At 37.8% G+C, this 12555-nt stretch overlaps 2 protein-coding genes across 5 annotated transcripts; one reads left to right on the top strand and one right to left on the bottom strand.

Annotated features, from left to right (window-relative positions):
• Positions 1–122: 122 nt before the first annotated feature.
• LOC134882281 (bile acid-CoA:amino acid N-acyltransferase-like) lies at positions 123–7769 on the bottom strand. 3 transcript variants are annotated; one of them, XR_010168136.1, is made up of 13 exons: positions 7623–7769; positions 6561–6681; positions 5860–6069; positions 5481–5580; positions 4940–5130; positions 4476–4651; positions 4252–4368; positions 3942–4027; positions 3584–3677; positions 3389–3469; positions 2949–3084; positions 2624–2794; positions 123–2479 (listed from the first exon to the last, which is right to left on the bottom strand). XR_010168136.1 is itself a non-coding variant. In XM_063909908.1 (12 exons), exons 2-12 carry the CDS (start codon positions 6634–6636, stop codon positions 2694–2696), a joined length of 1368 nt encoding a protein of 455 aa, XP_063765978.1. In that variant the 5' UTR covers positions 6637–6681; positions 7623–7769; the 3' UTR covers positions 123–2693. The 3 variants fall into 3 exon arrangements, 2 of the variants coding, with proteins under 2 accessions (XP_063765978.1, XP_063765979.1); XM_063909908.1 differs by having other exon boundaries at positions 123–2794; XM_063909909.1 differs by having other exon boundaries at positions 123–2794; positions 6561–6676; positions 7623–7708.
• Positions 7770–8355: 586 nt separating this feature from the next.
• On the top strand, positions 8356–12555 carry LOC134882359 (protein shisa-4-like). 2 transcript variants are annotated; one of them, XM_063910002.1, is made up of 5 exons: positions 8356–9282; positions 9544–9700; positions 9982–10043; positions 11166–11321; positions 11779–12555. In XM_063910002.1, the coding sequence occupies exons 1-5, from the start codon at positions 9216–9218 to the stop codon at positions 11916–11918; spliced, it is 582 nt and encodes a 193-aa protein (XP_063766072.1). In that variant the 5' UTR covers positions 8356–9215; the 3' UTR covers positions 11919–12555. The 2 variants fall into 2 exon arrangements, with proteins under 2 accessions (XP_063766072.1, XP_063766071.1); XM_063910001.1 differs by having other exon boundaries at positions 8374–9282; positions 9898–10043.

Here is a 12555-nt window from a genome sequence, read left to right as displayed (position 1 = left end):
TTTATTAGTTATTGATCAAGAGATGTATGATATATGCCGTTTCCTCAAGTTTCCTGTCATATGTAAACAACCGAATAAGATAAGATAAGATACGATAAGATAAGATATAGATGTACCTTTATTAATCCCCGTGGGGAAATTCAGTAGTTAAAGTAGCAACAGAATAAGAATGAAAAACAGGACAGTGTGGTTCACACAGGATAATAAAACTACAATAAAATGATTAAAATGATGTACAGGTAAGTATCTGTTAAGACAAAAAACAGAATTAAGGACTTCAATGAACATATACATTTTGTACCCGGATTGTTAAATATATTTACGTTGATTGATGCAGGTTTTATGTGCAGTCCGGGTTATTGTCAGTGAGTCACATAGTTAACCCCTTGTTTTGCAGCCTAATGGAAAAAAAGGAGTTTCCCAGGCGCTTAGTGCTGTGCCGAGGTGGGATGAGTCTGTGGCTGAACATACTCCTCATCTTCATAGATCTGCATGGTGGGAGGGGTTATCCAGGATACTGTCCAGATTCTTCCTTGTCCTCCCCTCAGCCACCCTCTCCAAATTGTCCAGTTCAACTCCAACTACAGAGCAAGCCTTCCTCACGAGCTAGTTCAACCTGTCAGCATCCCTTTTGTTGGTGTTTCCCCAGCAGCACACCACGGCAAAGAAGTGCACACTGGCCACTACAGACTGGTAGAACGTCTGCAGCAGCCTCTTGCACACGTTGAATGACATGAGCCTCCTGAGGAAGAACTGCTTGCAAATGCCACACATTGAGCCAGGCCCTACTGCCTTTCTGAGGAGAGCGTCAGTGTTGTCACTCCAGTCCAGTTTATTATTAATTATATTATACAATATAATATGTTTATAAAATGTCTTAAGATGTCACTCTAAAACATGTTCACCACCAGAAAAGATGGGGCGTGCTTTCAGATTGAGTTGGTCAAAAAGTAGCCAACAATTTATATTTGAATCATCTTATTTTGTGCTTTGGTTACAGACTCTTCTCTACCTCCATACACAGGTATTTTACGTTTATTTTATTGGCCAAAAAACATTCAAAATGCAAAATGAACAAAGTTAAATTTCACTGATGAAAACTGGTGAAAATCTAATATTTCGGCAGCCCAATTTTGATAATGTTTATTATTGTTTACATTTATTTTTTATTAAACTTTATTTTTGCCCATCCTGGGGAAGTGTTGCAGACTAGAATGCTTCAGAAACAAACATTGAATACATAGGAATTCTCAAATTGGTCACTTGTAGCTTTACAGTAATCTTTATAATATAAGGTGTTTTTTGATTTAAAAAACAAACAAACAACTGTGCACTAAATCTGCAAGTGGACAACTGCAGGACTCAACACACCCTCCAAAACAGTGGGCTTAACAGACCACAATAGCCTGAGAGAAAACAGGAAAAAACACCAATTATGCAATTCATAAACTGGATTACATACTCTGCTAAATGGTGGAACTTGACAATCAGAAATTCTAGATTTTAAGAGCAAAAGTATTTTGGACAAGGCCCTGACCACTAAAATCCATTAGACGTGCATGACGTAGCGCATGGCAGGGAAGGAAGCTTGGTGTGATGGATCAATACAGTTGAGTGGTCAGAGTAAACTGGGCGAGGCCATCAACACAATACTGAACAAGCCATTATTCCCCGTTAGGATTCTTACAAGCAGGTCTTTCTTCAAATGGAGGTAAGAAAGACTAAATGTTTGTATCCATTTTATATATTCTAAAAATATAATATAATATTATAAGTCGATGCATTACGTTACAATGTATTTGAATAACAAAAAAAACTGAAAATAGAATCGTCCCTATCACAACGCCCTAAGATGTGGTTAAAAGATTTTTCTAGTCGAATGGGAATTTGTTTTAATTATTTGTTGCAGGCCTCAAATGAAAATATGTCAGAGCTGGAGAGTGGTATGGTCAACATTATCAAAGTTTTCCACAAATACTCGGGTAAAACGTGCAAGCTGAAGAAGACAGAGCTTAAAGAGCTTATCAACAATGAGATGAGTCATTTCATAATGGTAAGTTATGGAAGCAAATATCTCAACTTAACAACTTGAAGATACTTTTAACAAGCTGTGTTTTTTTATGTCTATCTTTGAATGTACAACAGTTACAATGTGCATAATTGTAAATGTAACAACTGAATATGTTGGTCAAACAAATTTGATTCTATCTAATACAAGTTTTTTTCTGGTGTAGAGAAGCATTTCGACCTGAAGTTGTCACTGATGTAATTAAAGACTTTTAGATGTTGTCAAATAAAATACATTTTGTGTTTCTCTTCCATTTTATGTTTCTGCTGAACAGAAAATCCAAGAGAATGACGTTTTGGATCAGCTCTTTACGGACCTCGACCAGAACGGAGACCTGGAGATCGACTTCAAAGAGTTCATCGCACTCATCGCCATGGTTACCTCAGCATGTCATGACCTCTTCAAACCAATCTAAAAAAATGATTATTTCACATGTATGCACATTAAAAAAATGATCTTTAGAGAATCAGCTGCTGTTCTTTTGACCAATATTTAGTATTATATAAGTTATAAAATACATGTATACATGATGACAAAGAAAAACATTTAGGCTACTTGAAGGGGATCCTCAGCGTAATTGATGTGGAGCACCTGAAACCAGACTGAAACCATATCGTTCAACAATTCAATGTCTCAGGTTAGTTTCCATAAATTCCAGAATCTTCTTCCAGGCATCTTCCTGGGCAGCAGCGTGGGGTGCAAGGTGACCTCCCCACAGAGTGACTACTGCAGGAATAACAAAATAAGCAGCAATGCGATAATTAATACTTGGTAGTTATTGTATATTACAATAACTACATTTAACATTTAACCTGGAATGAAAACAAGTATAGAATACGAAATGGCTCAATCTAAAATAAAGCTCCTAGGAATGGCTTACATTTTTGTGGTTTGACGCTCCACAGGGATGCTCTTGAATTTGGTGTGTAAGGTGGTTCAATCAGGTGACCGGCACCAGGGTACGACAAACGAGTGAACAGCTGGGATTTACCTGCAGCACTCAGGGTTTTCTCTATCTGTTGACCAATATAAAAGCATTAAGCATTCAAGGATTTCTTGCTTTCCAACCACAACAATACTTTTCTTTCTGCACACATACACGTGTATAATTTTAACAATACTTTCGTTACTTATCCGTATATTTTATTTTTAGTATGTAGAATTTAAAAGTTTTATTTGAAATTTGTATTTCATATCCCTGTGTGAACCTGTACTGTTTTTCCTCTTCTCTGTTGCTGCATAAACACTCAAATGTCCCCACGGGGATTAATAAAGGTACATCTTATCTTATCTTATCATTTGTAATATTGAGTTACTTACCAAGTTCGCATTCTCCATACTTGAAGCACTCAAGTCATCTTCTCCCACTATGTACATTAATGGACATGTGAGATTCTCTAACTGCAAAAAGACAAGATGTAATTCTCAAATTGAAACAACATTTAAAAAAGCAAGTTGATTTGATAATGGCATAAAGAGTGTGCACCATGAACATGTGTGTTGTGGTGGGTTCACCTTGACTTTGCTCTCAGGGGAAAGGTTGGCAGGCAACGAGACGGCTCTGAAACTCACATTGCCTTGATCATCATACGTCCAATATTTCTGGTCACTAAAGGGACAAGTTAACAAAGACCAGTACAACTTTTATACTTTTGTAACCAGTTACTGGAAAAAAACAATTTTTGATTGTGATACACATTTTTTGCTTCTCAAATTTGATTAAGTGGTAAATACCAGAACACTTTCTAGATCCAAATCAAAATTAACTGCACCCTTAAAGACTTTCATTCCCACCACTTAGATTTCTGCAATAATCCCATAGAGATGTCTTGCCTATAATATCCCACAAATTGCATATTTATTTACCATCTACCTTTCCATTTGTTCAGTCCTGCCATCTTCGTCTGTGAGCTTGATGGTGCTTCCTACTGGTCCATTGATACAAATCAAACAGGACGGCTGGAGGGGAGAATAATAACTGTTGAAAGTCAACGCAAACTTACCAAAATTATTTAGAGTCACACATACGTTTTTATTGATTTCACAAATAAGTTTTTATTGTTTTGCATATAGCACATTTATTTGAATACTCATTAATAAAAATAAAAAACAAACAGGCGTGTTTTTTTATGTGCGTGGATCTACTCTATATTGATCAAACTACAGAAAAAGGTATTTCTTACTTTGATGCCAGAATGACTGGCAATCCGAAGAGTCAGGTAGACTCCAAAGGAGAGTCCTATGATCCCGATTCTGCCGGGATAGACCTGAGGATGATCTTGCAGTAGTTTAAACGAGGTCTGTCCAATCAAAAAAAAGAAGGATATTTTTAAGGGAATGACAACTGATATGGATACATGACGGAGAAATTAAGAAATTAGGGATAAGGTGAAGCATCTAAACTTACTTTGAAATATGAATCATCAACATTGATACGATTTTGTGGGCCAGGCAAATCTTTGTGCCCTATGTAGGCAAGGGACAAGCTAGCATAGCCCCTGGATGCAAAAAGGGCCGAGCGGTACTCTACCAGTCCTCCACCCATTCCCCACAGGTCCAACATGGCTGGAAAAGGGCCTGGGCCTGCAGGAAATCAGTACAGTAGCTGCTGTTCAGAGGTCTGTCCACAGCAGTATTAAAAATGTGCAATGTGTAAAATATGGGCAGAAATATATACAGTATAATACATTTAAAAAATGAAGATAATAAAATTAGCAACAGAATGTGAATAACCAATACATTAAAACTAAATGTTGGTTTTATGTCAAAGACTTGCATGGACCTAATATTAGAGGTGAAATGCGACACCTTGTGGCCAGACATTAGCTATTTCAGCTTTAATTTTTGGATAAAACTACAAATCATGCTCACCAGGCGGTAAAAACAACGTTCCCACAACTCCGTTCTGGCGAATCTCTATTCTCTGTACGCCTGGTGCCATGTACCAGCGCTCAGTAGTTACGGCAGCGAGTTTGGTGCTGTGTCTCTCACTGGGTGAAACGTGGTCCTTCAGTAAGGACATGAGCATTACGTATGGAGTCTCTACTTTTTTCTTTCTCAGCCTGTAAGAAAGAGCACATTTCAGTCAGATCACCCATAATATATAGATATTGATTTGATATCATCATTTATAAAACGATAGATGGAGTGATGCAATAAAGTAGCTAACAGCTAGTTCACTGCTGAAAGGCTGAACATGTGACATGAATAACAGCCACATCTTAGGTAGTTGTTTTATATTATTGGAAAAAGTGACTTCAAAAAAGACCTGCGCTGCCTGAAAAACCCCTAGACTTTATTATTAACAGAGTTATGGCAGAATTGTTGGACTTTGAAACAAGTGTAGTTTGCGGTGTTTAAGACCAAAAACTATGTTTTCTTAAGCTCTCAGTAAGCTTGTTTCATCACCTGCCTCAAACCATCTCTGGACCCCGGAGCCGGCTGCAGTCCCCATAACAACCCCATTGGCTCACAGCCCAAATATGAACCCCCGACTGAAGGATCCCTGGTTACTATGAAGGAGACAGAAAGAAAGGAAAGGGAGAAAATCAGCAACCTGTTTGTTAATTCAGACTCAATGTTAAAAATGACAGTACATCAAAATCAAATAAACACCAAAAGTAATTAAGATTGGTAAACAGCACTTGAGGTAAGAGGCGTAACATATATACATTTTGTCTTTTCTTAATGTTCTCATGATTCTTATGAACCAAATGAAGCAATAACAACAATACAAAGGCAAAACATATAACCAAACACAGAACATACTTTACTAGGAAAGTGTGACTCACAGTTTACAGTCCCATCTGAATTAGTATTAAAATGGGCAAATGCTTCCCACAGATCTCCATCATCACTGTGCATTTGTGCACACACTGTGATGGGACACTGTGGGGGCAGGAAGTGTCCTCTAATGCTGATCTTGTCATCTATGAGAGCGCGAACAGGAGAGGCTGTCAAAAGCGGGGCTGGTCTACAGCTACTCGTCCAACGAACTCCACCTACGGATAGACGAGAAACACACTTATGATAGAGCATTTTTTGTATTATACAAGTTACATTGTACAGTAGACATTTTTATGATTTTGACGACATTTTTATGTCATCTGGGCTTATTGTGTTAGTTTATTTCAAATTCTACAGATATCTCTCAAAAGGTTATCGAGCATTATGTTGGAGATGGCAGGAACCCATTTACAGACAGCCACTTCAAAATAATAATCCTAAAAATAACTTTTGCATAATCTCCAGAAAATGTTTTGGTTTTATTTTACACTTGAAATAAAACGTGTTTTCCTGGGAGAATGACATGATCTCAGGTGTTCAACTACATCACAATTAAAAAGACCTTCCTGTAAAAGCAGCATCAGTTGTAGACGTGCAGTGTCATTTGGACTTATTGACACAGAGTCAAAGAAGTGTTTTACTGCTTAGCTCACACAAATAATTTTCCCAATAATAATGAAAACCCAATAAGGAGCAATATTCTTACCCACAGCACGCTGAATACATGCCATGTTCCTGTGTACAGTGTAGCATGGTATCATCTTCCTTCCGAGAGCTGTCATACTGTTGTCACACGAGTTCAGACCATTATGGTGTTTCTGACTATCCTTTTGAAAGAGGTCAAGAAGAGGTAGAATACATTAAACGCTTCTGCGCAAAGTCAGTAGATACGGTTCTTCTGTCAAGTCAAAGGAGTTAATAATTCAACTTTCTTACTCACCCAGGAGTCTAGGTTAGACAATACTGTCCTGAAAAGGTATGACAGAGCTTGACAAGACTAGATCCTCTGATGATTATCAAACGTTGAACTTTAACCTCTTTAACCCCCTGACGATAAAGACGCACTGGCTAAATCCTGAAAAGATTTTCCCTGTTTGCTTGCAGGTTTTTTACTAAATGTTCCTTTACTTAAGCACAAGTAGAATATATATTATGTTAAAAGTAGGTAATGGACTTGCAATAACAGTATCAACAGTTTAAAATGCTTTTGCAAAGTTTCATTTTTATACCCCTATAAATATAAACATTGTTGACAGCCTTTACAGCGATGTGGAAGTTCAGTTAATCCATTTTTATACTGTCTGTATTTTAAGGAATACATCAATAATAGTGCATTATATTTTATACTTAAATTGAATTTACACCGAGAGAGTATAACTGAGTTTAACTTAAAACGTATTAACCTATTTATCCGTACTTTACCATAGTGGTCTCAACAATGTCATGATTTGTTGGAATTTGAACCAAAGTTGTTAAATTAAAATATAATCTTCTTTATAGACAAATAAGGTCCATTAAGTGTTTTTTGAAAGTTGGACCAGATACATTACGACGTGTTAGTTTTTTTTTTTAGAAAAGAAAGTTCCGATTTTGTTTTGCATACACTTTGTTGCACGGCGGAGACAGTGCCTGCGAACTTCAGCTGGTGGCAAGAGAAAATGGATACAGAAAAAATAGGAATAGTTGACCTCCTGCACTCAACGAACTCCATGGCCGAGCCAAAAGAAGCGGCAGGAGGAAAGTGAAGTAGTAGGAAAGGAGTTTCTACCTGGTTATTATCTGCAGTCTTCCAGGGACGGAGCAACAGGTTTCGGGTTTAATAACCCAAGTTTGAATTAAGGCAGGCAGGCACGCTTTTCCTTGGGAGGCCGATGTGTTTATTTGGTTATACAGCTAACTTCATAGACAGACTTGCCGCAGCTCTCTCTCGCTCTCTCTCGCTCGCGCTCTCTCTCTTAAAGGGATAGCCGTAATCTGCATTACCCCTCTATTAAAACACTGATGTTGCAGCTCTCCTGAACTGTTGTGGGACAGTTTGAAGGTGCATCTTCAGTTCTGCTTCCTGGTTGATCAGTTTGAAAGAGCTCTGTTTAGTATTGCGTATTCCAAAATTTATATATATAAGAAATGACTCTATCGATGCAACCTGGAGGTAAACTTTGGACCCCAGTTGCACAGTCTGATTTGTGAATATTTTCCCAGGTGAGTGCAACTGTTATTTTCACTACAAACTAAATGCTAAATGTTGTAACCAGCCAGTGGCGGAGTATCATGGTGGACAACATTGAGACTTGTTCATGGGTTGTTGATATGAATGGCGAGAGACTGCTAGCTTAAACTTTACTGAGAGAAGACTGCACTGTGCAGGTGAATGCCAAGGTGCAGTCACTGATGCATTTGAACAGTCTTATATGAGTTTTCATGTGTGCATAACTTACTGTCACAGTTATGTTTCTCTGTAAACCTTCTACCATGGATCTTATCTGCTTTGTTTTTCCTCAGCCATTTGCTTTGCAGTTGCTATGCAAGATATGTAGGCCTAGATCATGATAAGGGTGATGTTTAAGTGTGTAATATTTCCACCTATTGTTTTCAAAATGATCAGCCATGCTTGCAGGGATGATGCCCTGGCTCAACAGGGGTCAAGTCTTTCAGCACCCCCACCTAGTGTTAAATTAGTGCTCGGTATGAGTCATATTACGGTACAACTTTTTGTATGTTTGTCATTGTAATATGTCAAGGAATAAATAAGAAGGCATATCTGTAGATCAGCTGCTATAACGTTGACATTATACATACACTTCTAATACAGTCCAATATGTTTTTGTTGTAATATTATATGCATAATATGATCACTAGCCTCAGTTTTGAGTTTGAATGTTAACATCTTTTTCCAACATTTCTGACACCACCTTTTCTAGTAAAACATTGATTTAGATTGACAGTCATTGAAGGTGTGGAGGGAGAAGTTGGGAAGTAAGGAAAGTGCAAAAGGACAATCAAAGGAAGAGTGGTTGCAGGCAGAACAACAATACCAATAGTAGATCTACATGTGACTTAGGTTTCAATTCAAGTTGGTTTCAATTTCCAGGGAATCCTCTATACCATACAGAGACATCTTGTCAAACTTGCAAAAAAATTACATTTTAATTAAAATTGTGGAGCCCAATGGAAGTGAAGCATAGCCAGATTGCCAAAACATTTTAAAATCTAATCTTGCATAAATCCAGTGGCAACTGTTTCTTGTGAAGTAAGGAATGCTGTTGGACAACTTGTTAAGGGTGGGACAGACAGACAAATTGTCAGATGTTCCTCACTGCAGAGTCAGATTCGTTCCTTGTTACACCATATCACAGCAGTTATGGTTTCAGGTGTGTTATTCTGTCTTGTTTTTGCTCTCTGTGGGATCCTGATCCCAGCTGTATGGGGTGAGTTTTATTTTTTATTTAAGAACTTCCTCAGTCAGTCTAAAAATGAAACTAATATAACAGAGTCAAGTTGAATTAGTTACCTAATCAGGTGACACTGTTTCAATACTATAACTTTGATTTGACTTCTAAATGATACTTAGAATTAGCTTGTACTTGCACATGCTTGTTTAACTTGTTTCGTTATTTATCAGTACAGTTTTTCTCCTAAGTCCGTCACCCTCACCACTCTTTACCAAGACCATGTTTTTAATGTTACAGCGAATGATTGTAGCAGCTATGTGGACTCCAGTGGCAAACAACATAACGCTAAGTATTGTGGCTTCGAGGAATGCTGTGGGAATTGTCAAAACAAATACTGCTGCAATGACAAGACATACAGTTTCAGTGGATCAAAACAAAAACTCTGTGAAGGAAGGTGAGATTTTGTTTTGAACCTGTGTTAAATGAAGGTAGTTTCAGGAAACGGAAAATAATCTTAACTAACTTTTTAAGTCAAAACTTTTCAGGAATATATTTTTCTGGAATTGTGGTTTGTATAATGTGAGAAATAAATAGGTTGATTCATCAGCATTTTTTATAAATTAAAAGTTATCTTTTGCTCAATTTTTCTAGAGAAATCCACAGTGGTCCACTTCTTGGAGTCATCTTAGGGTCTGTTTTACAAATTGTCACCTGTGTGGGTCTCATCATCTGCAGTGTGGCTCCTTGCTGCTTCTTCTACAAGAAATGCCGAAAAGGACGCAACCAAAGGCCCCGAAGTAGGACACATTTTTCGTTTCAGTTAAATTTGTGGTGGACAACTTTGTTTAAAGATAACTTTGGCTCAATGGCATAGCTAGGCCCACCTAAAATGTTTTAAGACCCACCCAAATGAAAACTTTGAAAAAAAAAATGAAAAAAGGACATTCACGTCTCTTGCCCTTTTTTTGAAGAATAACGTTTTTTAAATGAAAATATTTCACTTAATCGTCATTGGTTATAGTATGCTTTGATTGATTGATATATTTTTCATATTAGTGTTGAGAGTTGTGCCCCCTCCCCTTAAACTAGACCACAAAGTTCTATTAGATTTAGCATGTAGCTCTCAAAGTGCCCCAGATGCATGCAATTCAGTTTAAAACGTTAAAAAAAAATCTGCCGGGGGGAGCATGCTCCTGGACCCCCCTAGAGGATGTGAAGTCCACTCTACTCCTAAGACATGTCAACATGACTAAGGCTATAGGTAACATGTACCTGGTTAACATGAAGAACATATTGAAGAAGTAACCAGCACAAAACACTATGGGTGTGTAGTGGCTTTGCTCAGTGCAAAACTCCCACACTTACTTATCCATCATCATGCCAGCTGATTTCCTGGTTATCGTACTACCATGCAGGTGCCCCCCCAACACCTTAAAAAAAGAGGCACCAATAATGTTTTAGCGCTCGCAGTAGCACGCACACAGCTCCACCTCACCTCTGGGCTAAGCCCCACCAAACTTGAAAACCTACCTACGACCCTGTGTAGGCTACTGGGTCTGCAGGCTGTAGCATTTGAAGGATATGTTTGAAATCATTGGAAATGTGGTTATTCACCTTCTTGCAAAGAGTTATATTGGTAGATAAGACATAGGTTTCATAACGCTCTCCTGTGTAAGCTAAGCTAAATAAGAAGTTAGCCAGCAGCAAGTTAACTTAACTTCAAACATGTGAGGTCGAAAAAAAAACTGTTAGCCTGGCTCTGTCCAAAAGTAACACTATCTGCTTACAAGCCCCTTTACATTTAAAATCTTTATAGTGAACAAAAACCTAATATCACAATATATAGTTACACAATTTGTCTCAGCTGAGTATTGGTACCTTATTTTTAAAGCAAATTCAACCTATGAATCTACCTACAGCTGCAAGAAACACCTCCACTCTAGTCAACGAACTGCAACAGTTACACCCACCTCATGGATGTCAGCCATACTACCCTGGCTACCTGCCTGTACCTGCTCAGGCTGGATATGGAGGCCTGTCCTTCCCTTCAGCACCGCCGTCATACTTGGAAGCCAGTAAGTTCATGACATTTATAATCTTAGCATTGGCTGGTGCATGCAAGATGAATCAGGCTGAGAGGAATACAAGTCTGTAGCAGGCTTGGTTGATCTCACCGAGCTGTCCAACCTAATCCACCTGGATGTTTAGTTTTAGTTTTTACTGTCATTTACTATACTTCAATCTGATTTCCCTTTGATGTTTGTTGATTTCAGGGAAAAAGATCAAGGCTTTGAAAGTGAAAAAAAACCCTCATACTACACATACCCCATTGAAACTGCTTTCAATTAATTCTTTTACGCAAGAATAAAAAAAGAAAATGATTTAATACTTTTTTTATTCTTTCAGTCAAAAAAATAAAATAAAATACCTGTATTATCCTTTTTATAATTGCAATATGCAAGCAACACAATGTTTTAGTAATAAGAAACCAAATCAAACTCATTATACTGTATATATTTCTTCTCATTTTAGCCGACCCAACTTACCCTCCATCTGGGTACACTCCGGGGCTGCCGATGGTTTCCTACCCCGGCCAGCCCCATGCTCCGACTCCACATTCGGATGAATTTGCACCTCAGCCCTACAACCCCTCTTATGGCCAAAACCCATAACCTGGAGAGATTATTAGACCAAACCGCTGCATGACAAAAAAGTGAACTGTGTGGATGACATGGTGTGGATCAGTGGAAATCCCCTTTACAGGCTTCCAAATTGAAATATTTCTTGGGAAATACACAACTTACAATTGAATCTAGTTACACATTTTTCCATATCTTGCTGCTGCTGTTTTTTACGGGTACGTCTGTTTCAAATATAGATTGTGGCAATGGACATTTAAGTGTATGCAATTTGAAAATAGGGCCACTTTTAGTGTTTAATTTTTTTTTTTTAACTGCTGTTTGTGCTGTGTACCAAAACACACACATTTCAAGTAAGGAGACAGAGAAATAAAGGGGGAAAACACCCTACAAAACGCTTAAGCATGGGGACAGTTAAGGCTATAATTATTTTGTGGATTATGTATTTATTAGCAATTCAGGTTTAATCATATTTTCCTAACATATATCACTTAAATGAGTTTTTTGGTAATCAAATGAGGATTTTCCCTCCTATTAGGAACTGTATAAGAACTGCTAAAGTTGCGATGAATGACATAAAAAAAAAGCTTATTGTTTCAATGACCTCTACCTGCCACTAGAGGTCGCCTCTGACCTGTTTTATTTTGTAAAATAAAGGGATACCATGTAA

This window comes from Eleginops maclovinus, chromosome 20 (genome assembly GCF_036324505.1).
Source record: "Eleginops maclovinus isolate JMC-PN-2008 ecotype Puerto Natales chromosome 20, JC_Emac_rtc_rv5, whole genome shotgun sequence".
Lineage (NCBI taxonomy): Eukaryota > Metazoa > Chordata > Actinopteri > Perciformes > Eleginopidae > Eleginops > Eleginops maclovinus.
The sequence above is the reverse complement of the archived record's forward strand: the minus strand, read 5'-3'. Positions and strand labels throughout refer to the sequence as shown.

Bases quoted from the DNA above. Each gene is read 5' to 3' on its own strand.
- LOC134882281 (XM_063909908.1), bottom strand. From the start codon at position 6,636: ATGACAGCTCTCGGAAGGAAGATGATACCATGCTACACTGTACACAGG. The intron at 4,028-4,251 runs GTAAGAAATACC...TCTCCCCTCCAG, and splicing joins CCAGTCATTCTGGCATCAAA to CCGTCCTGTTTGATTTGTAT. The intron at 3,678-3,941 runs GTAGATGGTAAA...TTGTCCCTTTAG, and splicing joins AGGACTGAACAAATGGAAAG to TGACCAGAAATATTGGACGT.
- LOC134882359 (XM_063910001.1), top strand. From the start codon at position 9,216: ATGGTTTCAGGTGTGTTATTCTGTCTTGTTTTTGCTCTCTGTGGGATC. The intron at 9,701-9,897 runs GTGAGATTTTGT...CAATTTTTCTAG, and splicing joins CAAAAACTCTGTGAAGGAAG to AGAAATCCACAGTGGTCCAC. The intron at 11,322-11,778 runs GTAAGTTCATGA...TTCTCATTTTAG, and splicing joins GCCGTCATACTTGGAAGCCA to CCGACCCAACTTACCCTCCA.